Below are 27919 nucleotides of genomic sequence, written 5' to 3'. Positions count from 1 at the left end.
AGCAGCACCTCTATTGCCGCCGTCGGGCATGTTCGCATGGCTCCCGTAATGCAGAAACATGCCAAGCGTTGAAGCTTCGTGGGTGACTTTTGTACGGTCACCATGGTTGTCCTTGATGCCCACGCAACTGCTTCAAACACTGTGATAAGTCTCACTATAGTAGTATACCTCCATCTTAGGAACTTTGGGCTGCATCCCCAGGATCTTCCTGCAATACGTCTGCACACAAATGGCTGTCTTGTTAGGGTTGATACTTAGCTCCACCTCAGTACACCATTCTTTCGTTACCCTCAATGCCTTTGAATTATGTCGGAAAGGGTGCTTTCAAATCTGCCTCTTACAATTATAACAATATCATCCGCGTAACCCTGACATCGGATTCCGTTCTCTGAGAGCCTCTGTTGAAGTTCATCTACTACCAGGCTCCACAATAGGGGTGACAGGACGCCCCCTTGTGGGCATCGCTTCGTTGTCTTGATCTCTACTATACCGTCCCCACTCGAGGGTTCGGCACATACGGATTGGACGTTGTATTTCTCTTCTGTCGAGTGCCCGATTCACACTCTCTTGGGCCGTGTTGTCGAATGCCCCCTCTATGTCCAAAAATGCGCATAGCGCAACCTCCGAATTCGAACGCACTTTGGATTTCTGACAGCTGATACAATGCAGTTTCTGTCGACCTGCCGTCCTTTATGCATGCTGATCTCGATGTAGTGGTATTCTATTGAGAGCCTTTGGTCTAATCTCGTTGTCTACAATTTTCTCCATTGCTTTCAGAGCAAAGGATGTCAGATGCTGTAGTGACATTTGCGGCTCTTGTCAAAAGGCCCCCACCAACCTTTCCGGCCATATTCGACCCATCCGTGAACAAGTAAATCCCCCCTGGGGTGAAGGTTGCACAGGTAGCAGTTATCGGCATAAAGTAGTCCGTACTGTCAGGGATAAGGTCGAAGGCTAGAGTGTCCAAAGTCAGAAAGACCATAGCCCATATCAGTGGATACCCTCTTTAATAAGAAATAACTTTTTAAAGAACTTTGGCAATTAGTGCGTCTAATTTATTATTTATTTCTTTTTGGGCATTTAGCATCTCTTTAGCCTCATTGTTATGGCTCTTCCTCTACTGCATCTTTTTATATCCCTCCCTCTCATTCTCGTTTTCCTCGGTCTCCCCCTCTTCATCCGCCTTTCCTCTCCTCTCTCTTTCTTTTCCTTCTTCCATCCCCTTGTCCTTTTCCGTTCCGTTTTTCTTCTCCTTTCCTTCCCCTTCTTTTCGTTTCCTTTTTCCTCCCCTTTTCCCTCTCTCTTTCCTTCCCCTTTTCCCTCTCTTTCCTTCACCTTTTCCCTTTCGTTCCCCTTTCCTTCCCCTTCTCCTTTTCCCTTTGTTCTTCTTTACGTATCCGTTCCCCTCTCTTTCTCTTCCATCTTTTTATCCCACTCCTTCTCAGCCTCTATCATTCGCCCTCCCGATCTCCTCTTCTCCATTTCCTTTTCCTTATACTTTTTATTTTCGTTTCCTTTCCATTTTCCTTCTCCTATGCCTTCTTCCTCTGCCTATTCCAATGCTTTTTCTACCCTTATCTGTATTCTTGTATATATTCTTATTCGTCGGATAGGGACCATTCCCAAGAAGTGGGTTTACCTCAAGTGGTATGCATCATTACTATATATATATATATATATTATACTAGCCTTTACCCGTGGCCTCGTCCGCAAGGAGAAATAAAATATATGGACTATTCTCGTTAACCTGCTTATCAAGTTATTTATTTTAAAAAAATTGTTTGTCTAATATATTTAATTTTTGTAATAGAGTAAAAAAATAACTAAATGAGCTGATAACCTGATCCCCAAATGATCGAAATTATCCAGAAAAAGCACGAAATGACCCCGACGGTATCGCGGACGGATCCTGAAAACCATCCAGAAATGCTCCCGGAAGGGTCTCCAAATGGTCCCAGAATAGTTTCAAAAAAGTCTCGAAATGACAACGACGCGATTCTAGACTGATCCATAGGACCACACAGAACTGATCCCTGAAGGGTGCCCAAATGATCCCGAAATAGTCCTGAAAAAGTTCCGAAATGACCCTGACCGGATCCTGAAAATCATCAAAAAATTATGCCAGAAGAGTCCCAAAATGATCCCGAATTAGCCAAAAAATGTTCAGAAACGACCCTGAGGGGATTCCGGACGGATCCTGAAAACTATCCAGAAATGATGCCTGAAGGATACCGAGAATATCCCGAAATAATCCCGACGTGATCCCGAAAACTATCCAGAAATGATGCCTGAAGGATACCGAAAATGTCACGAAATAACCCCATAAATGATCCCTGAGGTATCCCTAAATAACCCCGACAAACTCCAGAAAAAGTCTCAAAATAACCCCGACGGGATCCCGGACAGATCCGGAAAACCATCCAGAGAGCATAAAAAGTATCCTATGTTCGTCTCCTGATTATAAGCTACCCCTCGCACCAATTTTCAGCCAAATCGGTTCATCCGCTCTTGAGTTATAGTGTAACTAACACCACCTTCTTTTATACATATAGATTTTTCACGGGCAAATTCAACAATTTGACAATAAATATCACTTTTTTTCAAACTGAATCGCATATCAGATGAAGTGGTGAAACATGCTTTCACTTCACAACTTCATAGAACGCAAATTGACCCCCTGAAAGGAATGACTAATACTGTTTTCACACAGAAACTTAATGATCTCATTTCACCTGCTAATGAAATCGTAAATTTGTTGCTTTCACACAGAAGTAACTGCTCGATTAGTATGAGGATGAGACAGACAATCATGGCGGAACGATACAAGGTGGGAGCATGGTGACATACCTACAAACAAAAAAAATTTCATGTACTTGTAAATTCGATGGACAAATGTCAAAATCTTACGGCGCCGGTAGTTGATGTATCAAATCAAATAAAAAAGGTTATAATCAGCTGTTCGATGCGGCCACCTTGTATCGTTCCGCCATGCAGACAATGACATTTGCTTTGACAAATGACATTTTTAAGCACTGAACACACCAAAAACTAAAAAGCGGAAACGGAAGCGGAACGCTGCCAACAGAGTTGCATTGTGCTTTTGACTTCATTAGGCATTCGATTAGCTACTAATGAAATAATAATAGATTCGAGTTTTGTAGGGAAGATTGAGCTCAATAAGCGTCTTAATGTAGAAAACTGCCTTTATTATTCAATAAGCCGTCTGTGTGAACACAGTATAAAGCTTAAATTTCCTGAAGGCCTTTAAATATTTTTATTTATGTACATTGTGAATTCATACAAGTGAAAAGTCTTTCTATTCCTCCATTGCCATAGCTACCTGTCAAATAATAGATGACAGGGTAAACTGCCGTCACGAATGGTCAGAGAATGGAAGAAAGGTTTGTTTTTTGCTCGCGGTTATTAAATTGAAGTGCCATGAATTGCCCATTTCTGTTTCAAAGCAGCTTTTCTTTTAAATGTGTATACAGAAAATCAGACTACATTTTAATATTCATTTCTAAAATCTAGTTAATAGATTTAATGTGAGCAGCCAGTTAAGAAAACATTTTAAAATATGTAAATAATGCAATATACTAGTCGTCTACAAAAATGTTTGAAAAACAAAATTGAGCAAATGATTTAAGTAATCGAACAGCGATTAAACAGGTGCTCGAGGCTGTTTGCTATTGTGAACGTTTTTATCAAACATTCGCCACTTGTATGAATTCACAAAGCTTATGTATTTACTATAGTTCAATTACATGGTTGGCTCATCTCATCAGCTGATTATATTTTTTTCATTTCACTGGAATAGGAATTGTCAAAAGGAGAGGGCAAACGTAAAATGTAACCAGCACATTGACACTAAATTACTGCCGTGGTGGTAAATTTTTGTAAATAAATAGTTTCACATCACATTCAGTTATTTTTTTCAGTAAATGTATATAATTTAGCGCATCATTTTCCCACAACACACAAGCATTGCAAAGTTTTATGTTTTCTCTCCATTCCATTTGCCTAACACCAACACGCAGATTTTAACAATCTGAACAAAGGTATGTTATTGCTGTAGAGATAAGCCAACCATATAGTTAAACCATGGTATTTACATACGTATTTTTGTCATATTGAATAGAATTAAGAAAATTGTAAACAATCACCATATTCGTTGCTGATAGATCCAATTCGGATGTCGCCACTAGCCAATTCATCATTAAAGTGTTGATAAACTCTATCAACCATTGCTTTCCACATTTACCACATAAAGCTACCCTCAAAGTGTGACAAAGATCAGTAAAGGGCTATGGAAGCCCTAAAGGACACATTCAATTCAAAAATTCAATTTATTTTTTTGAGGAAAAAGCTAGAGCCGCTTTAATTGAGTTTGATTTTTTACAGAGTTTTGGTTTGATGAAAAGAATTTTACCTTTAATATAAAAATAAATCGTTGAATGCGTTCCTAAGCGCAAATCTCGAGAAAGATTAGACCGATTTCCCTAACTCATTTTTAAAAACATTCCTTGAAGTACGAGGATAGTTCTTATGGAGAAAAAAATTATAAAAATTGCCTGAAAAAGTCTAAAAACGGCCCTTTTGTAGTAAAAAATCATAAAATTTTTGTTTACAAGCTATAAATTCAAAACGGATGAATCAGTTGGAATATTTCTTCTTTGCAGTAAAACTTTTAAATATGTACCTTTGTTCTGCATTAAAAAAAATTATTGATTCCTTTTTAATATGAGCAAAATTGTTTGAATAAAAGTTACATTTTTAGCAAAAAATTCAGTGCGTGTGCTTTTTCGCTATGAGCGAGCAAACTTGCTTTGAGTGAGACATTATGCGTCACATACGTAAATACATAGCATTCGCTAGCGTTATTTAACTTCAGGAGTACATTTATTTTCATTTCATTAATCTTCTGCTAACGTTCGTATCGCTAAACTGTTGAATAAATAACTCCAATATTGAATAATGGAAAAATGGCCTTTATTAAAGTACTTCACAATAACACTTATACTTTGCAACTAGCTTGCTTAATAACCAAACTGACTGATAGCTTAAATGAAACTGATCTATTGCCAGACAGATAGCGTGCTTAACTGAAACTGCCCATAGCGCCTCTACGGCTGATGCTTTTATACTCTGTGATTTCCTCGTGGCATCTTCTAGGCGCTTCCAGAATTTCCTTAGTTATAAATTTCTCAGCTACAACTACATATGTATAATTTTTATAGCTTCTCTTATACCCCATGCGCTTGTATGTGCGAGCGACACTTCCGCAATCACAATTGCATACCTTTAGGAGCATTTCAGATAAGATATGTGCTTGTGCGTTGCTCTCAGTTGCGTGTACATACATATGTGTAGACATAATGATTGATTCGTTTATGTAGATACATAATGATTGATATATGGATGTGCATGCAAGGCGCTGCTTAGCATCGGCTTAGAGATGGCAGCACCCCTTAGTTTTGCTAATATTGGTAACAATAATATAAAACCGACATCGGATTGATTTATGTTTTTTTTTTTTTTAATTTTTGCCGCCACTTTTTTACTGCATCGGAGTTAAATGGAACCTTGCTTTTTTTGGTAGAAACACTCCAAACAAAGAAAATTCCATTTAATACCCCTGCAAGCTCATATGGCTTTAGCGCATTTGTATACTGGTCAAGAATTTTAAGAGCATTGAACAAGTTCGTGTCCCAAGTCTTTCGTTAATGCATTGCTAGAGAATGGCCATATTGGTTTTTATATATGTACATACATATGTGACGTTCCGCGGGATAAAACCCCCAGCTTAAACATTTTTTTAACGATTTATTACAAATAAAAGTTCGTTCTCGAAATTGGTAAGAACCAAAGATCGATACCACTTTTTGAGTTTTGAGCAAAGCAGTGTTGTTGTTGTTGTTGTAGCAGTGGTTCGCCCCACCTAACAGCTGCGACCGATCACAAATTGTCATCAATATCCTCTAACGGGAGTCCAAGGAAACTTGCTGTTTCAACAGGGGTGGACCATAATGAAAGGGGTGTTAGAGGCGTTGGTTCCACATTACAATTAAAGAGATGGTTGGTGTCATGTGGGGACACATTGCAAGCGGGGCATACATTTTGTATATCGGGGTTGATTCTGGATAGGTAAGAGTTTAACCTGTTACAGTATACAGAACGAAGTTGAGCAAGAGTGACACACGTTTACCTGGGGAGTATGCGTTCCTCTTCCGCAAGTTTTGGGTAATTTTCTTTGAGTACTGGATTCACCGGGCAATTCCCGGCATAAAGGTCCGACGCCTGTTTGTGGAGTTCACCAAGGACCTGCTTGTGTTTTTTTGCTTCATACGGCTGGGTTCTCAGGTGCCGTATTTCCTCAAAATGCTTACGGAGATGACTTCTTATGCCCCTAGGCGGTGTTGGCTCATCAATCAGATGTCTGTTAGGATGCCCAGGTTTCTGGGTATTCAACAGGAACTGTTTGGTTAGCATCTCATTTCTCTCCCTGATGGGGAGTATTCTCGCCTCATTATGCAGATGGTGTTCTGGGGACATAAGAAGACAGCCCGTGGCGATTCTGAGAGCAGTATTTTGGCAGCCCTGTAGCTTCTTCCAGTGGGTAATTTTTAGGCTTGGCCACCATATGGGTGACGCGTGGCACGTAATCGGCTGGCCAATTGCTTTGTATGTAGTAACGAGCGTTTCTTTATCTTTTCCCCAAGTACTGCCAGCAAGGGATTTGAGGATTTTATTACGGCTCTGGATTTTCGGAACAGTTGCGGCTGCGTGCTCACCAAAATGTATATCCTGATCAAACGTCACACCCAAGATGTTGGGGTGTAGGACAGTCGGTAGCGTAGTGCCATTGATGTGGATGTTCAAAATGGTCGACATTTGGGACGTCCATGTTGTAAATAAGGTCGCGGAAGATTTAGTCGGTGTTAATGCCAGGTTTCGCGAGGCGAAAAAACTGGAGAGATCAGTGAGGTAGTCGTTTATTCTGTTGCAGAGCTCATCGATCTGTGGGCCTGGGCCTGTGGCCATTATTGTGCAGTCATCGGCGTAGGAAACGATTGTGACTCCTTCTGGTGGTGAAGGTAGCTTAGATATGTAGAAATTTAACAACCGTGGGGATAGGACACCACCCTGTGGCACCCCTTGTTTAATTCTTCTTGGTTTTGATTTTTCGTTTCTAAATTGCACCGATGCCTGCCGACCACCCAGATAATTTGCGGTCCACCTTTTAAGACATGGGGGAAGGGTAGACCCTTCAAGGTCTTGCAGTAACGAGCCATGGTTGACCGTATCAAAAGCTTTTGATAGGTCTAGCGCTACGAGTACTGTTCTATGGTGGGGGTTTTGATTTAAACCGCAATTTATCTGGGTGCTGATGGCATTTAGCGCGGTGGTGATGTTATGGAGTTTTCTGAAGCCATGCTGATGACAGGCTAGCTGCAAATTTGCTTGGAAGTAGGGGAGCAAAATTGCTTCGAGCGTCTTTGCTACTGGCAATAGGAGAGATATCGGATGATACGACTCTCCAATGTTAGCTGGTTTCCCAGGCTTTAGTAGCGGAACCACCTTGGCCATTTTCCATTTTACGGGTATGACAAAGGTGGAAAGAGACAGGTTGAAGACATGTGCTAAATATTTTAGACCCTCTTTCCATAGGCTTTTAAGCATCGGCATGGCTATGCCATCTGGGCCCACTGCTTTGGATGGTTTAGCGTGACCAATGGCATACTCAACCTCTTTGGCGGTGATGGTAATTGGTGACGTGCTGAATTTATGTTTATGTGCGTGTCTGTTGGCCCTCCGTCTATCTTTGCCGACCGTAGAATGCATTGTCGGCAGAAAGCGCTAGCGCATTTTTTCGCATCCGACAGCACTTTATCGCCAAAGGCGATGGAAACTTTGTCATTGTGCTTAGACGGATTCGATAGGGACTTTACGGTGGACCAAATTTTACTCATACCGGCAAAGAGGTTACAACCTCTTAGGTGCTCCTCCCATTTCGCCCGCTTGTGTTTATCCACAAGTAATCTGATGCGTTGGTTTATATCCCTTATTTGGGGGTCGCCTGGATCGAGCTGTCTTACAAGGTCACGTTCTCTCGCTAAATTTGCGGCCTCCGCCGGGAAATGGGGCCGAATTTCGGGAATTCTTCCTCAAAAGGCCTCAAAGCAGTCCAAGTCGACAGTATTTGTGCCGTATACGGGCGATCGTGCGAAAGCTTGAGCACACGGCCTCAAATACCAACCAACAGCTTCGAGTTAGGGACCTTTTCTCGCAGAGCGTCAAATATGGTTAATTGAAAAAAATGAAAAGAATTAAAAAAAAACTCTTGAAAATCAACGCTAGTATTTAGCCATGTAAAATTTTGCAAGTATTCATGAATCATAAAAATGAAGGCTTCCAAATAAGTGGCCACGCCAGATTCATGACTTCAAAGGCCATGCTCGAACGAAATAGAAGAGAATAAGGCTCTCGAAACGTAGAAAAAAATGGGTGGAAAAGAGTGTGGTGCCACGCCTATTTTCAAAAATTATTTTTTGCTATAATGAGACCCGGGAAGTAAAATAGCACTAATATTAAGTAAGTTTTCTCCAAAGATATTACCGATTAGTCTACATTCCATTTAAGAATCTTTAATGTAAAAGTTGACGTGGTCCACAGCCAAATTTTTCGGAATCCATGAGGAACTTGGGTAGCCAGAAGCCTTGTATTGCGCTTATCAACCATTATCCTCTCCTATTTCACTGCGAATCTTTGCTTAGCATGATAACCAGGATAAACTACGGACTGAACCAGCAAAAACTCCATCATAGGACGGTGCTCGTGGCACTTGACCTGTCCAAAGGATGTGAAAGGTTCGTGTATCCAGTATATCTTCAATAAACAGATATCTCTCCAGTCTTTCTAGTTAACTTCAGTTCGCGCGACCTGGTGCTATCTCCAACCAAATCCAGGCCCACTCTGTTTACAACGTGAAAGGAACAGATTACACAAATATTGGGCGTTAACGTGGTTGGTGTTTCGCTACCAACTGTCAGTCACCTAATTAAGGGTTATCGTGTATGCCTTCGAAATTTTATTCAAAATGCAAAGCCGCAACATAACCTTCAAGTCGCTTGAGGCACAAGAGCTCAACATTAAAGAGTATAACGAAATGCTGAACATACAGTTATTCATAAATGTTCACAAACAGGGACACCCTAGCGAACAACTGCTTGATCTGCCCCGCCTCCAAGAGGGTTAAGGAAAAATCTAGGCACTATGATGATATCCGGCACCTGCATACGCGGCCGTTTAATCCAGATAAACATAAGGACATAAGGAGGCTCTAAGCCTAACCCACACAGAATCGGTAAACATCTTTACTAGATCGAGCCCGTTGAGCCCCATTTTCAATATACACTATCCAACCCTTGAAAAAGAGGAAAGCAGACAACAAAGGAAGACACAAGTCACCCTGGCCTGATTCTTCTTCTTGATACGGTAACAGATTAAGCTCCATCTTGTTCAGAATCAACCCCGACTGATGTAATGTATGTCCTGCATACGATGTGTCTCCACATGAGACCAACCATGTAATGTGGAACCTACGCCCCTAACAGCAACTTCTCTATGGTTCACCCCTGTTGAGACGCTTTAAAGCGTTTGTGAGCGGTCGCACCTATTGAATGGGGCGAAGCACTGTTAACACAACAACAACATAACATTTTTCGATTTCAGTTCGAGTAACCTAGAACAGCAAGAAAAAAACATTACGCTGTATATTAAAAATAGCTTCGAATTTTTTTGAGAAAACACGGAACAGGCGAAAAGTCTAGATCATATTACCCTATCATGGCTAGAGTTTCGAAAACGTCCAATCTCAGCTGACTCTTGAAAAACGCCTTATATAATAATTTATTTCAAAATCTGTCATAAATTTTGATAGCTCAGCTCAGATAGGGCGATTATGAAAAAACTTTGATTAATAATAGAGAAAAATTACTTTGCAATTGGTCTCTAATTATTGCCTTTTCGTTGCTATTCCTTCAAATACCATTATATATTTTTAATCTTAACTGCTTGGAATACTTATAGGCGCGCTTTCAAGAGCTTAGTAACGTTGAATTTTTATTTAGCAGTGCTCTATAAGTAATGCTTCCGCTGTTCCGGCAATAATAAGAGATCAATTACAAAGCGAGCAGCGGGGTATTCGTATGGCTGAGTTGATAAAGGCATTTGCTTTTACACTGGCATCAAGTATGAGTGTTGGAGATTTCGAATTCAGTACTCAGCTCCCGAGAAACTAGCTGATGAAGAAGTGAAATTCAGAAATATGTCCTTGTAACCATCACCGTTTGTAAACTGTGTACTTTTTCTCTAATATTAATAACAAAAAAAATTGTATAGTATATATCAGTATTAGCATGTTTCGCTAATTAAATACAGAAAAACATTTTAGATAGGGGGTTTTTAACTGCAATCTGAGACAGAGCGTTTTCGAACTGGTTTCAGTTCACAAAACAAAGTACAAATAAAACATTCCGGCATATTTTTTGCTTTTCTCGAAAATCAGAATTTTATTTAAAAAAAAAACCCGCACTTCATCGAATACATAACATTTTTGATCGATTACTCTCAACCTCGAGAAAAGTTATAAATACATATGTACGTATGTGTAGAGTTACAGCAAAAAAAAAATAAAAATTAAAAAAGAATTGTTTAAAATAAAAAAAAAATCTTTTTCTTAAATATTTATAAGGTAAAATTATTTATGCAAAGCTGTTGAAGTAAATATAAAAATTAATTTCGCAGATTCACTTAACTTTACACATACATACATATATATATATATATATATATATATATATGTGGTATGTATGCCTTTTACATTTTTGTATATATATGTATATCGTATTTATATATGTATATAAAAATCATAATATAAAGAAAAAAATCGTGGAAGAATTGTTTAGTTTACAGTTTAGGTATGAGAGTAGTAGTAGTGTAAAGAGCTTCATAACTGTACACCCGCAGATATACAAACATACACAAGAGTTAACTTAAATATATATTACAGAAAATAACTATCGTTTGCCTGATTCTGGCTTTACATACATATTATAGTAAATATATATATACTTTTCTTTTTATTTAAGAATTTAATTTTATTTTTACTCTCTCGCCAGTGGAATGTTTCTTTTTTACTGCCTTTTTTCTTTTTGTACATCAGATAACGTCAGCTCAATATTAACAAAAGAAAAAATATTAAAAAATTAGTTCAAAAAACGTAGGTTTTATAAATATTTTCCGGTAATGGCACTAAGTGTTTCATTTTTAATAAATTTTGCAGAGCTAATAATTCGTTTTTTTTATTTGACGTTTCCCTATTTGTGTGTTTATTTAAATTTTCACTTTTTGTTAAATTAGTAGTAAATGAAATGCTTGTAGTTCCTTATTATTTTCGTTATGAATCTATTAAACTTTTTTTATTCCTACTTGGGTTAATTGGTAGGTCGTTTGTGATTGGTTAATCAGAAATAATAACAAAAAAATAAAAAAGTAAAAGGTTTTAACATTAAGTTTTCTATAATTTACTCCATATACTTTAATTTAATTAAGTACTATATTGAAATGATGAATTAAGACAAAGAGAATTTATACTATTTTCACATTTTTCTTGCATAGCTTATGTTCGGTGTTAATACTTTGTTTTCTTCATCTCAATCAAATTTTCATTTTACCATTTTGTTTTTTGTGCATATCTTTTCTATTTTAATTATGCAGTCAACTATCTTTTATACTTTTTTTCTTTATTATAAATTTTTACTTAAACTTAAAACATTTTAATAACAAATGGTTGTGGTTGTGTTTTGAGTTCTTTCTTTCTCCACTTTACTTAAACTCCTTACATTTCCCGCCTCCACAATCGCTCTCCACAGCATTTTCTTATTCTAAAGTAGCTGCTAATATGGGCTTTATACTCTCTCCCTCTCTCTTTCACCGTAAGTAGCCTGTGGTGTATAGCCCATGTGCTATTTTTGTCTGACACTGTTTAGACCTGATTAATTGGTGCATAACGATGCACTTTTGGCACCTTTGGCTCTTTCACTTTCGGTTTGATTTCTTCGGTGAGTTTCTGATAGACGATGGAATTGTTGGATGATGCCAATAAAGCCATACGATAACGTTCGCCACGTTTATGTAGCACAATTGCTACAATTTTGGCGATCAGCAACATAAGAATGAGTAAACTGGTCGTAATAACAATGATGGGTATAAGGAATTTATAGCCTTCATAATAGATGCGTCCACGTTCAATGATGATTTCTTCTTCCCCGTTATTTTCACTGGAATCATCGCCATTTAATAGGAATTTATCTGCAAATAAAGTAGTATAGTTTTTAATATCAGAAAACAATTAAGGCATTCGGTCGTTATTTCTCATTTTTCGAGTGGTGAAGGCCGAAGCCATAGAATAATGGGTTGTGTTGGCGTTGTTGGCGGTAGGCCCACAGTAAATAAAACAAGTATGCATAGAACTCTCATCAGAAGAAAAATTTTGGTGTTTTAGAGACTGCAGTAAAGAGACTGTCAGGGACTAAAGCGTTAAGAATAATAAATTAATTATATACAGCAATCCCTACTTGCCCAGAAAATACTCAGTTCGAAAAGCCACTTTCATTACAAAAACTACAGAAACGTATGTACTCAACACTGCATCTTGGACAAAGGCAAAAAATCGGGGGATCTGCGATATCCCACGAATTATTTAATAATTTATTTAGTTCTCTACAGGGATACTCCAGCCATCGCGATAGGGCTGCATATGAGCAGTAATATCTCCTAATTTGCTTATACAAAGCTGTAGGAGCTGAGCAGAGTTCATAACGTCTTCAGTTTCATTAAAGAAATGGTACTACTGGTAACTGATGAAACTGCACATGTATGTATTTGCACGCGCTCAAATTCTGCTTGTAACACAATACCCAACGACATGAAAGATACCAGAGACGAGCAGGCACCACCAGTAAATATCTCTTCTATTAGGTAAAAAGCAAACAAAGGAATTTTTTTTTTAAATTACTACTCAGTGCGGGAGATACAGTCAGCATTGGGTGAAAGAAAAATAATGGAATAGGTTTACGGATCATAAGTTCTAACAGTGTCCATTGAATACGCCCTACTAGCACTGCCAGTCGAATCGACTCTAATAAAATTCTTCTGCAGGCAGTTGATGGATAGAACAATGGAGTAAGAGAGCCATGGCTCAGAGAAGGGACGCCCCACGGTTTTGGGTTGTGGGTGTGAATGCCTTGCTTCAGAACCTAGATTATAGGGGCTACCAAGTGTTGACTTATGCCAATGACTTGACCTTTTACAGTGCTAGCTGAGTGCCGTGACCAGACAGGCTGAGTTATACGGAGTAGCTTTTAACCCCAGCTAAATATGGCTGGTGCTATTTACGAAAATGTTCAAAAGTTCTGAAGGATGTACCGCTGGTAATGTGGCGGTCAGGGCTAGCAAGGCCCCGGTTGCTCTGCGGTAGAGGGACAATTGGCAAACGCTGGTTGATCTCGCCAATGATGCTGCATTTGCTGCATAATATGGTGGTCAAACAGATTCTTTCTATAAAGGCCTTGGCTGGTGATCAGCACTAAAACTTTCTACCAGAGTTAAGATTACTGAAGCGGTAAAGCTGGTGAACCTGTTCATGAATGCTCGGATTCAGCTGGAAACTTCAGTTGCCCAATCACTGCAGCCATTGTTAATGCGTGAAATTTCAAGGAAATTTGTGAGGGGATCTCATATTTACTCAGAAAAATTATCTATGGGGCCAGGGCATGAGAACATCCTTGGTAACTTTCACGTTCTGTTGGCCCGAACTGGTTGCCAGTGAAGACCTGTGACACTATTTTTTCTTTAAACGAAAGGTTATTCAGAACAAATTCACATGTATTACGAATTTTGTATTTTAGCGAAACGGGACCCCAGCCAGTTGTTAAATACAAGTGCTCAGCGGAACTATCACCGGTTACTGAGGCCCATCTATTCATCATCCAACTTTTTTGGTCATATTGGACTCTCCGGAGGAAATATCCACGCAGATATTCGCTAAACAATAATCAGTAATTATCATCGTTATAGAAAAACTATTGTTTTGTTAAAACTACGGAACAAAAGAAAGTCTTGGGTACATTTAAACCAAGGTAAAATATTAAATTTTCGCATAATGTTAGTGATTTGAAACTCTTATATCTACAACTTTTTACTTACTCAACAAGAAATGGTCTCTCGTTTCCTTGGTCAGGTCGACATCCTCGACACGCATGCCGAAATCGTGCAGTTTTGTAATGTCAATCTTCTTTTCGCTTTGCTCATTCTTTTTACCGTTATTATTTTCCCCGTCATCATCATCATCTTCATCGTCCTCATCATCATCATATTCGCTATCGTTTCCTTCTTCCTCATCATCTTTATCCTCCTCAGCTTTATTTTCATCTTCATCAGCACTCTCACCATACAAATTGCCCGCAATCTCCACTTCGCTCTTTTCAGTGTCCTTCAATATGTGATGTTTGTAGTTTTTGGTGTTCTCTACAATCTTCCACAAACTCTTGGCATCACTATCCAGTACCTTATCCGCTTGTTCGATACGTTTCTCCAAACTCTTCTGTTTTGTCTTACTCACTGTGGTTTCTTGATGACGGCATATCTCATGCGCCAACTTAGCCCAATCGCCTGTAGGTTGAGTTTCAAACATGCTAGCGTCGGCATCAATATTGGCAAATGTCGGCATCTTATTGGTGCCAAGATTTGGTGTGAGAGCTGCATAGCTAATGAAATCTTGGAAGTCTTCGTTACACTTCAATGGATTGTGTGAGATATCCAAGGTGTGTAAGTTCTTGAAGCTACGAACATCACCCGAAGATATACGTTTGATTTGATTGGAAGAGGCATTGAAGCTGCGCAAAGTTTCATAGAATTTATATTTACGACCCATGCCATATTGGTTCTCAGAGAGCAGTGAAGTCAATTCACAGTCGCTGACATCCAATTCGCGCAATTTAGCCAAAGGCATGAATAGACGTACCGACAGTTTGCGTATTGGATTACCAGCCAAATTCAATTTTGCCAATTCGTTATTATTCATGAAGACCAACTCATCCAAGCGTGCTATCAGATTATTGCTCAAATCTAATTCAGTCAACTTGGTAAGGCTGGTGAATGTATCGCGTTCCAAATTGTTAATATTATTCCATGCGAGCTTTAATGTAGCCAAGTGAGGCATTGTGGAGAAAGTTTTGTGCCCGAGTGCACCTATAGCGCAATTCGAGATGTCCAAGAAGTAAACAGTAAATACGCCATTATGGCTACGGAAACCATCTGTTGGCAATTGGCTGAGACGTGGGTTGTCATTGAGACGTATAACATCTAACTCGGAGTTTTTATAGAAAAGCATGCTGGACACTTGGTCCAAGTCGTTGATTGATAGATCAATGTGACGAAGGCTCTTTAACGCTAAGAATGAGTCGGCTTGAATTTTTGTAATGCCATTCCCTTTGAGATTGAGATTAGTCAACCCCGTCATTTTGTCGAACATGCCGTGATGTATGTGCTTGATGCTGTTGAAGCTCAGATCAAGTTGTTGTAGATCTTCTGAGCCAAAGTGCAAGTCGCCGGTAATTGTGTTGTATTTCAAATGCAATATGGCTAAGGCAGTACGGTTAAAGATATTGGGCGGCAGAGTCTTTAAGGCATTATAAGACAGATCCAGTTCCTCGATGGTCTCAACATAATCGAAAACATGTTCAGGAATCTTTTGTAAATTATTTTGGGACAAATTGATATAGACAACATTAGAGAGCTGCGATAAGGCTTGAGGACGCAATTCCATTAAATTGTTACGTGACAAATCCAGCTCTTCAATGCTAGAGGACTGTGGGGAAGAGAACAGAATGAAAAATCGAATTCATAACTATAATAACGTAATATAAACGTACATTTAAGAGGAAGTGCACATTAGACATAACACTCAAATCGTTGCCTGAGATCGTAAGTAAGCGCAATTTCTTATTTCTCGAGAATGTGTTTGGATTGATGACCGCCAAACCAACATTCGTTAGATTCACTGAATATAACTCGTCCAAACCGTGGAAGGCTTCCGGATGCAGGAATTCAATGGTACAATTGGAAATTTTAATTGAAGACACATATTTCAAACCCATTTGCAGGAAAAATTTTGGTCCCAATAGTATCGGATATTTTGGTCCAACATCAGTAACGATTAAATCAGTAATATCAGAACCGAACTTTTGTGTTTCGGGATCAAATCTGCTGCAAGTTGCCACTAAATAACTGTTCACATTACGCGCGCACATGCAATATCTGGGGCAAGGTACATTTTCATTGAAATTAATCTCTTCATCATCTTTAATATCATCTGCGTCATCATCATCATCATCGTCATCTTCGTAGTCATCTTCATCCAAATCTTCGATTTTGTTTGCGCTCTGCTCTTGTTTGCTCTCAGTCTTTTGGGCATCCTTTGACTTGGAAGATGACTAAATTATGAAAATATATTAGATGTATTATTTTCTAATGTTTGTATAAATATAAAAGGGTTTGTAGATATTTTTTGCAGAGCCCTCCTTCCAGACATACAGTGAAAAACAAAGTCTTCCAGATCAATAAAAGTAACCTGGAAGAAAGTAGCTCATACATTTAAAGCTATTTTGTGAACCAAGCCTACTATGTTCATACCAAAGCCCGTGAAATAATTTGATAAAAATTGCATGATATAAGTATATGCGATGCACAGAACAGTCACACCGGCCTTCCAAAGTCCGGCTTGATTTCACCCGTCCGGGCCAGCAGATTTGAGCAAATTTTGCCCGGGACCCAGATGATATTGGTCTCAAAATTGTTGAAGGCTATCACCCCTATTCTGCATTTCGATTACGTTCCCGTTCTACGCTCCGCTCTAATCGAAGTTTGGTATTCTGCATTACGACGGAATCGTAAAGAGAAGAGGAAGAGCAAATAATTTTTCGAAATCAGCTGTTGGTACGGAATGTGTGAACATTGGAACAAAATAAATTAAAGAAAATTTGTAAAAAATACTGAAAAACGTTTATATTTTATTATCCACGCAATTTTGTACAAAAAAAAGCAATAGAAAATATTGCCGCAGTGTTATATTTTTTTGAGTGAACTACTTTCATAATTGTAAGTGTGTTTTTGTCGTTGTTTTGGCCAATTCCCTGCCGTGGCCACCAAGTTTTGTTAAAACGGATTCATGCACGAATATAGTTGACATTTTCTGAATTTTAAGGATGCTAATTTCATTGCACTGGCCTAAAATACTTTATAAAAGTTTATTTATTCTTTCCGCAAGGATTGTTTACGTTTTCGCTTCACCTTCCTCTACGCAGGCAGCTTGCTTTGGCATATAACTGGACCCAACGAACAGACACAAATTATAGCTGTCTATTATAATGGAATCAATAGCCGCGGCATTATTTATAGAGTTGGAAAGCAACGCATACGAAAACTGCCAGGCGAGAATGGAAAGGCAAATATTGCGAAATTTGTGTAATCCATTTGAGATGAGTGACGAATTGTAAGAAATTGAACTTAAAAGTGGTAAAGTTTAATGACTTATTTTCTTATTTAGGTTCAAAAAAACTTTCGACTTAACAAGGATGCTTTCAAGTATGTGTTAGATACTTTTGCGGGGCAAATACGTCCAAGGACTTCGACATCAACATGTTGTTTTTGACCTGGAAACGTATAAAAAACAATCATAATCAAACCTTTTACGTTTCTCAACAAGTTTTACTTATATTTTTGCTAAAATTCTGTTATAAATTAATAAAAAAATAAAAAGAAAATATTTTTCCGCCAACCAATTTTCAACGTAGAAAAACGGAACTACGATCGAAATGCAGAATACACAAAATCGAACGATTCGAAGTTGGATCGAAAGAGATTGGAACACAGAATACCAAAATCGCCAAATCGAAAAAATTCCAATCCAAGTCGAAATGCAGAATAGGGCTGTATATTACGCAAAATCAGCACTCCCTAACCACCCTCTCTCACACCAAAGTTAAGCTCAGGCATTACTCTGGTCTTAGCTGCCCGAGTAGATAGCAAATTACACTGGATCACAAATTCCATTTTTTTCTGCACCAGAGATGCCATTATGAAATTCCTATGTAAAATCACCCTCTGATTCCGAAAATCAAGGTTATTTTTAATTCTATGGTAACGGTTTTGAGATATTTACGAATTACCGTTTTTTCAAAAAAAAAAAAAAAAAAAAAAAATTGGGTCCACTTAATCATATTGTTACAATATTAGCAACACTAGGGGGTACCGCCATCTCTAATCCGTTGCTAAACAGTGATATCATGCACATCCATAGATCAATCATTATGTATCTACATAAACGAATCAATAATTGCATCTACACATATGTACGTATACGAGCAGCGGAGAAGCAATGCACAAACACATGCATATATCTTATCTGAATTGCTCACAAGAGAGGGCAATAATTTGTGCAAGTATTACTCAAATGAGAAGTTATAAACGTAGTTGTGGCTGGCGATTTTGTAGCTGATAACTAACTGGAATGGGAAAGCCTAGAAGTATGCAATGAGAAATCAAAAAGTATAAAAGGCGCGACAGTAGAGGCGAGAAATCAGTTTTCATTTGAGCTATCAATCAGTTTGGTTATTAAGCCAGCTAGTTGCAAAGTATAAGTGTTATTGTGAAGTACTTTAATAAAGGCCATATTTCCATTATTCAATATTGTAGTTATTTATTCAACAGTTTAGTGATTCGAACTTAGCAGAAGGGCAAATAAGAGGATTTGCAAGTAAATTCGTTACAATTGGTGTCAGAAGAGGAATTGTTGAATAAATTGCAAAGTTGCAGAGCACAACGAGGACATGGCGAAGTTAAGTGAATTAAGGATCCAGCAACTGAAAAAGGAGTTGGAAGCCCATGGATTGAATACAACCGGCAATAAACTCGAACTGCAGGAAAGACTGCGAGGGGCAATGGAAGCAGAAGGAATTAACGGGGAAGAATATGTCTTTCATCTTGATGGCGACGAAACAACAAAAATTGAAGAGAAAAACGAAACATCGCAGACAGTTACCAGCACAGACTTGAACACGATATTAGCTGCAATATCTGCACAAACATTGACAGTAACATCAATGTCGTCGCAAATATCATCCCAACTGGAAGCACAGGAGGCACGCATTTCAGAAATGTCGTCGCAAATGTCATCCCAACTAGAATCGCAAAAGGCAGAAATAACATCTGAACTGGCATCTCAACTGGAATCCCAGGAGAACCGTATAACATCCAAGATGGAAACACAATTGGAAGAACAGAAAACATACATGGCGTCACAAATTGCAGAACAATTAAAAGAACAAGAGGCACGCATAACATTACAGCTCGAAGCACAAGAAGAGCGTATCTCAAGAAAGCTGGAGGCACAGGAAACAAAATTCTCATCGCAGCAGGAGGCTGTTAGTGAACGACAAGATAAAGTGGATGCCGAGATGGATGCTTTGAAAGATCGGATTCAGGAGTTACAATTGAACCGTCCAATCACTTCAACGTCTACTCTGAAGGTAAAATCCCCAACGTTTGATGGTTCTGTTCCATTCCAGGTATTTAAGCTCCAATTTGAGAAGACGTCGGCAGCGAACCACTGGAATGCTGAAGATAAAGTTGCAGCTCTGTTCGTGGCATTGAAAGGGCCAGCAGCCGAAATCCTACAGACGATTCCCGAAGGAGAGCGGAACAACTATGAAGCATTGATGGCCGCTGTCGAGAGACGTTATGGAAGCGAGCATAGGAAACAGATATTCCAAATTGAGTTGCAAAACCGTCACCAAAGAGCGAATGAGACTTTGCAGGAGTTTGCCTCGGATGTTGAAAGGTTGGCTCATTTCGCAAATGCGGACGCACCCGTGGAATACACCGAGAGGGTAAAAATCCAGAGTTTTATAAATGACATCACGGCATGGACGCAGGGGCTACAGGAAGCATATCAGAGTAAGGCAAAACAACTGCTCCTAAAGTACGTGAACATATTTGACCAGGATGGTTCCAAACCAGGCCGCACCAACGTTGTGAAACATCAAATTGACACTGGAGATGCGAGGCCGATCCGTCAAGCTCCACGTAGTGTTCCACTGGCGAAGCGGGAAGTTGTGAGTCAAATCATACAAGAAATGAGCGACAGCGGTGTCATCGAACCATCAGCTAGTCCATGGAGTTAACCGGTAGTACTTGTAAAGAAGAAGGATGGAAAAATGAGGTTTTGCGTGGACTACCGGAAGCTGAATGACGTAACGAAAAAGGATAGCTACCCATCGCCAAGAATTGACGACACTCTGGACTCGCTATCTGGTACGAAATGGTTTTCCACGCTGGACTTGAAAAGCGGCTACTGGCAAGTGGAGGTGAAGGAGGAAGATAAAGAGAAAACAACATTCAGTGTCGGTGATGGTCTTTGGCAATTTACAGTGGTGCCTTTTGGACTTTGTAATGCACCAGCTACTTTTGAGAGACTCATGGACCAGGTACTGAAAGGACTACATTGGAAAACATGCTTGGTGTACCTGGACGACATCATCGTATTGGGGAAGAACTTTGATGAATATCTTAAGAATTTGGAGGAAGTTTTCCAGAGAATAGCTGGCGCTGGTCTGAAGTTAAGTCCCAAAAAGTGTACGCTGTTTAAAAAGGAAGTAAATTATTTGGGTCACAAGGTAACGGCAGAAGGTATCCGTACAGCGAATGAAAAGATAGAGGCATTAAAGGATTGGCCAAGATCACAGAGTCTGCATGAATTGAGAAGTTTCCTTGGGCTGTGCACATATTACCGCCGTTTTGTACCAAATTTTGCCAGCGTAGCCCGCAGTCTCCACGAGCTAACAAGAAAAAATAAAGCTTTTGAATGGAAGAAGGAGCAAGAAGTAGCTTTCCAAACATTGAAAGAGCGTTTGTGCACTGCCCCAATTTGGGCATATCCGATTCCAGGAGCAACGTTTATTCTAGATACAGATGCGAGCGGATATGCTATAGGAGGCGTTTTATCACAACTGGTCGATGGACAGGAGAAGGTAGTTGCATATTACAGCCGTTCAATTGGAAAACCAGAGAGGAACTATTGCGTTACACGGAGAGAGCTGTTGGCATTGGTAGAGTGCATTAAACATTTCCACAAATACCTCTACGGCCAGCGATTCCGCGTCAGGACAGATCACGCAGCGTTGAAATGGCTTCTGCAGTTCCGTAATCCGGAAGGACAATTGGCACGGTGGATCGAGCGACTACAAAGCTATGACTTTTCCATTGAGCATCGAAAAGGTAGTACCCATAGAAATGCTGATGCAATGTCACGAAGACCATGTAGTTTAGAATGCAAGCACTGTTCAAAGGCCGAGGCTAAAGAAGACATTATAGATGTCCGGCTAATGACTATAACAGGTACAGATGAATGGGACAAGGAACAGCTAAGAAAGTGTCAGCTAGAAGATACAGATCTGTCACGTGTTATGAAAGGGCTCGAACGAAACGAAAGACCAAACAAAGAAGAGATGTCAGCAGAGAGTCCCATCGCGAAGTCATATTGGGCACAGTGGAACAGTTTAGAATTGATATCCGGTTGCATGGGAGAGTAAGGATGGTAAATGCAAGAAGAAACTGATAGCTGCTCCCAGAAAGAGGATTACTGATGTGCTCAGCGAGCTGCATAATGGTCCAAGTGGAGGTCATCTTGGAATCACGAAGACGCTCGAGAAAATTGAGCAGAGATTCTATTGGGTTGGTTGGCGTCAGTCGGTCACCGAGTGGATTGCCAACTGCGAGGTTTGCAACAGAGCGAAAGGGCCCAAAACACGAAGTCATGGCCAGATGAAGCAGTATATTTCAGGTGCACCATTTGAAAGGATCGCCGTGGATGTCGCAGGTCCATTTCCTACTAGCAACCACGGAAACAAATACGTACTGGTGGATATGTATTATTTCAGTAAATGGCCAGAGGTATACCCAATCCCAAACCAAGAAGCAGAAACAGTAGCAGAAGTGGTTACAAACGAATGGGTTGCAAGGTATGGTGTACCAATGGATGCATTCTGACCAAGGCAGGAATTTTGAATTAGCTGTGTTCCAAGAAATGTGCAAGAAGTTAGGCATTCGAAAAACACGGACAACTGCATTGCATCCTCAGTCCGATGGTATGGTGGAACGTTTCAATAGAACATTGGAGGAGCATTTAAGGAAAGTAGTAGACAAGTACCATAAGGACTGGGATACACACATATCATTATTCTTGATGTCCTACCGATCGGCAGTACATGAGACAACGGGCCAAACTCCCGCAAATGTAATTTTTAGCAATGACCTTCGACTGCCAGCTGATTTGAAGTATGGGATAGATGCCGATGCGGAGAGGAATGTCAAGAAATCCACTGGGTCTTGGAAGAAGAGCTGAGAGAGATACACGATCTGGTAAGGCAACGAGCAAAGATTCTGAGTGACAAGATGAAAGCGAGGTACGATAAAGCAATTAAATCGGAAGAGTTTCAGGAAGGAGATTTGGTGCTGCTATACAACCCACAACGAAAAAAAGGTTTGTCCCCGAAATTGCAGTGTAACTGGGAAGGCCCATACAAAGTTGTAAAACGGATCAACGATGTAGTGTACCGCATACAAACCATTGGCAAACCACGAACCAAAATGAAAGTGGTTCATTTGGAGAGGCTAGCAGCGTTTAGATCGAGAGATTTGTCTGATCGGGACGGTCAGACTTAAGTGGAGGGCAGTGTTACAATATTAGGAACACTAAGGGGTACCGCCATCTCTAAGCCGATGCTAAACAGTGATATCATGCACATCCATAGATCAATCATTATGTATCTACATAAACGAATCAATAATTGCGTCTACACATATGTACGTATACGAGCAGCGGAGAAGCAATGCACAAACACATGCATATAAGATATTCTGAATTGCTCACAAGAGAGGGAAATAATTTGTGCAAGTATTACTCAAATGAGAAGTTATAAACGTAGTTGTGGCTGGCGATTTTGTAGCTGATAACTAACTAGTAAGTTCTGGAATGGAAAAGCCTAGAAGTATGCAATGAGAAATCAAAAAGTATAAAAGGCGCGACAGTAGAGGCGAGAAATCAGTTTTCATTTCAGCTATCAATCAGTTTGGTTATTAAGCCAGCTAGTTGCAAAGTATAAGTGTTATTGTGAAGTACTTTAATAAAGGCAATTTTTCCATTATTCAATATAGGAGTTATTTATTCAACAGTTTAGTGATTCGAACTTAGCAGAAGGGCAAATAAGAGGATTTGCAAGTAAATTCGTTACAATATATATCTCAAGAACGAATTGAGTAATTCTAAAACGGTTTGAAGCTTTTAAAAGGTAATAAAATGCATACAACACTTTTTGCTAGGCCCTGCAGATTCAAAGATATCGAACAATCATTACGGATTTTTTAATTTTTTTTTTGTTTTTGTAAAATTATAAAAAAAATTGTACTTTGCGAGGAAGGATCTCGAAAACTTTTTATTTTTTTACAGATTTTTTTTTCTCTAAGCTCTGTTTTAATACAAAAAAATAAGCTTTCATTCACCAAAATCTGTGGACTAGTAAAAAAGTTATAAGCATTCAAGTAAATATATACATTTAATACTTAATTACCCTTCTGGTACATATGTGTCAGTATTCGTATATCAGTTAGTTAGCAGGTAGATTGTCGAAGGGTTACTAGCTACAAAAAACTGTTAGTGTCGTTTTCTCAAACCCAGGTACATTTCAAGCAAGAGCATATTTTTAAGGCAGGTAGTGTTTTCTTTCTAGAACTAGGGAACTTTTTTGTCTAGGCAGGCTTGAATTTTTACTTGATCTAAGTATAAATAATAGTACAAGCGCCTTGTTCCTTCATAATATATGCAAGACTGTTCAGTTTATAATTGCAGTTTATAGCCCGTCATTTACTTAAAAATATAATATGAATAAAAGGGTGCGAGAGTTTGAGTGTACAAATGATCCAGATATGTTCTGTTTCATCTGCGGTCAATTTATCGTTAAACGGATGCGACGTGTGTTTTCAAATCCTTTGAAAGTTACATACTATAAGTACTTTGGAATTGAGCCTAAAAGCCATGGACACCGAATACTGTGTGCACTACATGTCGACTCGAATTGATTTTTTGGAAACCGGAACAAAAAGGTGCGTCGTAAAAATTAGGAATTTGCTCCCTTTTATTGCATAGCTGACTAATTTCTGAAACTATATATCATGGTTCAATTATATGGTTGGCTCATCTCATCAGCTGATTTTATTTATTTCATTGCATGGTCGATGGGATTGTCAAAAGGAGATGGCAAACTCAAAATGAAATCAACACATTGGCAACATTTTCTTACACATACAAAAACTGGTAAGTTTTATGTTTCCATTCCATACCATTCGCACCAACACCAATACACAGATTTTGACAATTTGAACAGACATATTTTGTTACTGTACAGATGAGCCAACCATATAGCTATCTATTTAGGCGACATATGAAATTTATTACACTAATGAAGTGGAGGGAACCAACTTGCCATTCAACGGACTGCTATTTTTGTACTACAAAAGTACTTGGGGTTGGAAAGTCAAGAAAAGTAACCTATCCGAACGCATCTACAGTATCATTACCAGAACTAAATTCAACGGAAGCTACATTGCCAGAATCAAATTTAACTTTTGTTCCAGCTCCAGTTTCATTGTCAACAGCAATATCTGAAAACGCGGCATCATGTTGTACTGGATTTCAAACGGAAAACGAAAGAGACTCTTTGTCAGAAGCACAACTCAATGATTGGATAAGGGATTTGGAATTATTAAAGGTAAAGGTCGAACTACACGCCTCTCGTATGCAACAATTTAAATTTTTTTCATCCGATGTTAACGTAACATATTACAGAACTCGTCACGAACAATTTTCCAAGTACAGGAAGACAGTGTTTGTTACTGAAAAGTCATTCCTGGTCTATTCAAATAGTTTGGTGAACCATATGATTCAAAAGAGTGGCGATTGTTCATAGACGGCAATAAATTAAGTTTAAAGGCCGTATTATTGCATATTGGCAACCAAAAGCCATCTATCCCGATCGCGCATGCAGTAAATACGAAGGAAACGTATGAGCAGGCCCGCCGAGAAGGGGGTAGGGGAATGGGGGGATTCCCCCCGGGCTTCTCAGGGGGGCCGAGATTTAGAGGTACTAAGAAATTTTTTTTTGTTCCATGTGCAGTTTTTAAGCCGAATTTCAAAAGCAACGAATATTGATAATGATTTTTTGCCTGGACCTGAGGAGACAATAAAAACATCACAAATGTGTTTCTCGGGAGGCCCGCGATTTACAGGTACTAAAACATTTTTTTTAATTCAGGAGAGTCTTTAGTTGTTCCATGTGCAAATTTTAAGCCGAATTTCAAAAGCAACGAATATTGATAATGATTTTTTGCCTGGGCCTTGGAACAGTGAGGAGACAATAAAAACTTCAAACAAAAATGTATGTTTACATGAATCCGAAATCGTAATGTTTCGTGGTGACACTGACACAATACCATCAACTCTGTATCAAAGTCCAGATTATTTAAACGACTTCGCCATCGGTACCGTGAATAATGATTTTTGTGATCTGAAGAAGTCAACGAAATAATTCGCCGAGATGATCAAAAGTGTCCTGTTATTTTTCCACGTCATTGTCATGACGAGGCATTTCCTACCTCGTTGTTAAACAGATTCTTGCGAAATGGAGAGAAAGTGGAGCGTGACTGGTTGGTGTGGATTGCCAGTAGCAATGCTTTTTATAGCCTACCACGTCGTCTGTTGACCACCATTACTTTAAATCGACCTACAATTTGTTGTCCTGGTGGATATTCGAAATTCCAGGTGTGGAAGAAGCTATACGATACACTGCCAGGAGCACTACGTCACATTCTCGACAAAAACTCGAATGTTGTACGGCTGCGATTACTTTCTTCGGAGTTGTGCAAAACTGTTTTAATATTTTCAGCAGCAGTCCACAACGATAGGACATCCTCAAAAAAAAAAAAAAAAAATTTACCGAGCTCTCTTCACAGTCTTTCAGACTTTAGGTAATTTTATTTTCAGCTCATAGTCCAAAAATCATTTAGTTGATGTGGCAAAAATTTTGTTTGATGTAATCCAAATTAATCAAATGTGTTTTTGGATTTTTTATAGGGGCCCGTAAATTGTTTAGTCCTGGGCCCGGATTTTCTCTCTACGGCCCTGCGTATGAGATAATGCAAAAATTGCTCAAATTAATCAAATACGAAGAACATGATTGGAAAACATGTACCGATCTTAAAGTCGTTGGAATGCTTTGTGGTCTACAAAGTGGATATACAAAATACTGTTGCTTTCTATGCAAATGGGATAGCCGAGCTCGTCAAGACCAATACATCATAAAGGATTGGCCAGAACGAATCGAGTTTCAAGTTGGCGCGGATAACATAAAATACTCCCCACTTATAAAGAAGGAACAATAATTCTACCTCCGCTCCACATCAAGCTCGGCCTTATCAAAAACTTTGTCAAGGCTTTGGACAAAGAAGGCGAAGCTATTCATCATTTGAAGACAATCTTCCCAGAGATTTCAGAAGCAAAAATAAAGGAAGGATTTTTTGTGGGACCGCAAATAAGAAAATGATGACCAATAACCATTTCAAAGAACTATTGTCACCAGTAGAGGCAGCAGCGTGGGATTCTTTTGAAAAGATCGTTACTTCTTTTTTAGGCAAACACCAAAGTCGTAACTACGAGATGATAGTAAACGACTTAATCAAAAACTATGCGGAAATGGGTAAATAAAAAAACATATTTAAGACCGTTTTGTCAGTTAACTTTAAAACATATCTGCCCGATAAACAAAAAATTTGTATGACAATTTTTAAATTTACATGAGAATATATAGCCCTAAACCTGAATTCATCATCCAGTTCCGAACAAACAAGGATGAAAAAAAATGTAAACACAAATTTTTTTCTGAATTGAAAGATAAATCCAGGCTAAGAAAATTATATACTAATATACTTTTTTATTTTTTTTCAGGAGTAAATGTCTTTAAAAATTTATTTTCTACTAGAGCTTACGATTTCTCGAACATGTTCGAAAAGAGATTTATCGCGAGTCTCGCCTTCTGGCGAGATTCTCGAATCTAAAATTATTCGTAAGGCTCTCGAGATTCTCGAATCTCGAATAACACGTAAGGCTCGTGAGATTCTCGAATATCGAGTTACTCGTAAGGCTCGCGAGCTTCTCGACATTCAACTTAATCGATTCATTGTTGTTTTATATAGAGCACAAGCCAAAATGTCCGCAACCCACAAGTAAAAACCCCGAAATGTAAAGAATATTGTCAATGCAGCGACTGAATTGAAAGTCGAGAAGATCGCGAGTATTACGAGTAATTCGAGATTGGAAAATTTCGCGAGCCTTACGAGTAATTCGAAATTTGAGAATCTCGCGAGAAGCAGTGTTCTTGATGTCTCGTTAAAAATAAAATATTGTGAACAAAATTATATGTATAATAAATACGTTTTGAGTTAAATGTCATTGAAGCAATATAATCAACAAAACAGCCACAAGTAAAAAAAAAAAACAAGTGTATAAACACTATTCATACACGATTAAGTAAGAATGTCGAGAAGCTCGCGAGGTTTACGAGATTTACGAGGACTTCGAGACACGAGAATCTTGCGAGAAGTCGAGTTCTCTATTTCTCGGGTTTCGAAAATCTCGCTTGTGTTCGAGAAGAAATCTTAACCTCTATTTTCTACACTCCCATTTAAATTT

General features: G+C 38.9%; 1 protein-coding gene across 5 annotated transcripts in view; it reads right to left on the bottom strand.

Moving 5' to 3' along the window:
• Positions 1 to 10541: 10541 nt before the first annotated feature.
• The window catches only part of Gp150 (glycoprotein 150), a 148827-nt gene continuing 131449 nt past the window's right edge, over positions 10542 to 27919 (bottom strand). For all 5 annotated transcript variants that reach the window (XM_067776653.1, XM_067776655.1, XM_067776654.1 and 2 more), the window contains exons 5-7: positions 15996 to 16556; positions 14269 to 15931; positions 10542 to 12372 (exon numbers count right to left, since the gene is read on the bottom strand). In XM_067776653.1, the coding sequence (XP_067632754.1) occupies positions 12047 to 12372; positions 14269 to 15931; positions 15996 to 16556 (2550 nt within the window). In that variant the 3' untranslated portion in view covers positions 10542 to 12046. The remainder of the gene's footprint in view (positions 12373 to 14268; positions 15932 to 15995; positions 16557 to 27919) is intronic.

This window comes from Eurosta solidaginis, chromosome 3 (assembly GCF_040869045.1).
Source record: "Eurosta solidaginis isolate ZX-2024a chromosome 3, ASM4086904v1, whole genome shotgun sequence".
Classification (NCBI taxonomy): domain Eukaryota; kingdom Metazoa; phylum Arthropoda; class Insecta; order Diptera; family Tephritidae; genus Eurosta; species Eurosta solidaginis.
This window is presented reverse-complemented; position numbering and strand designations above follow the sequence as displayed.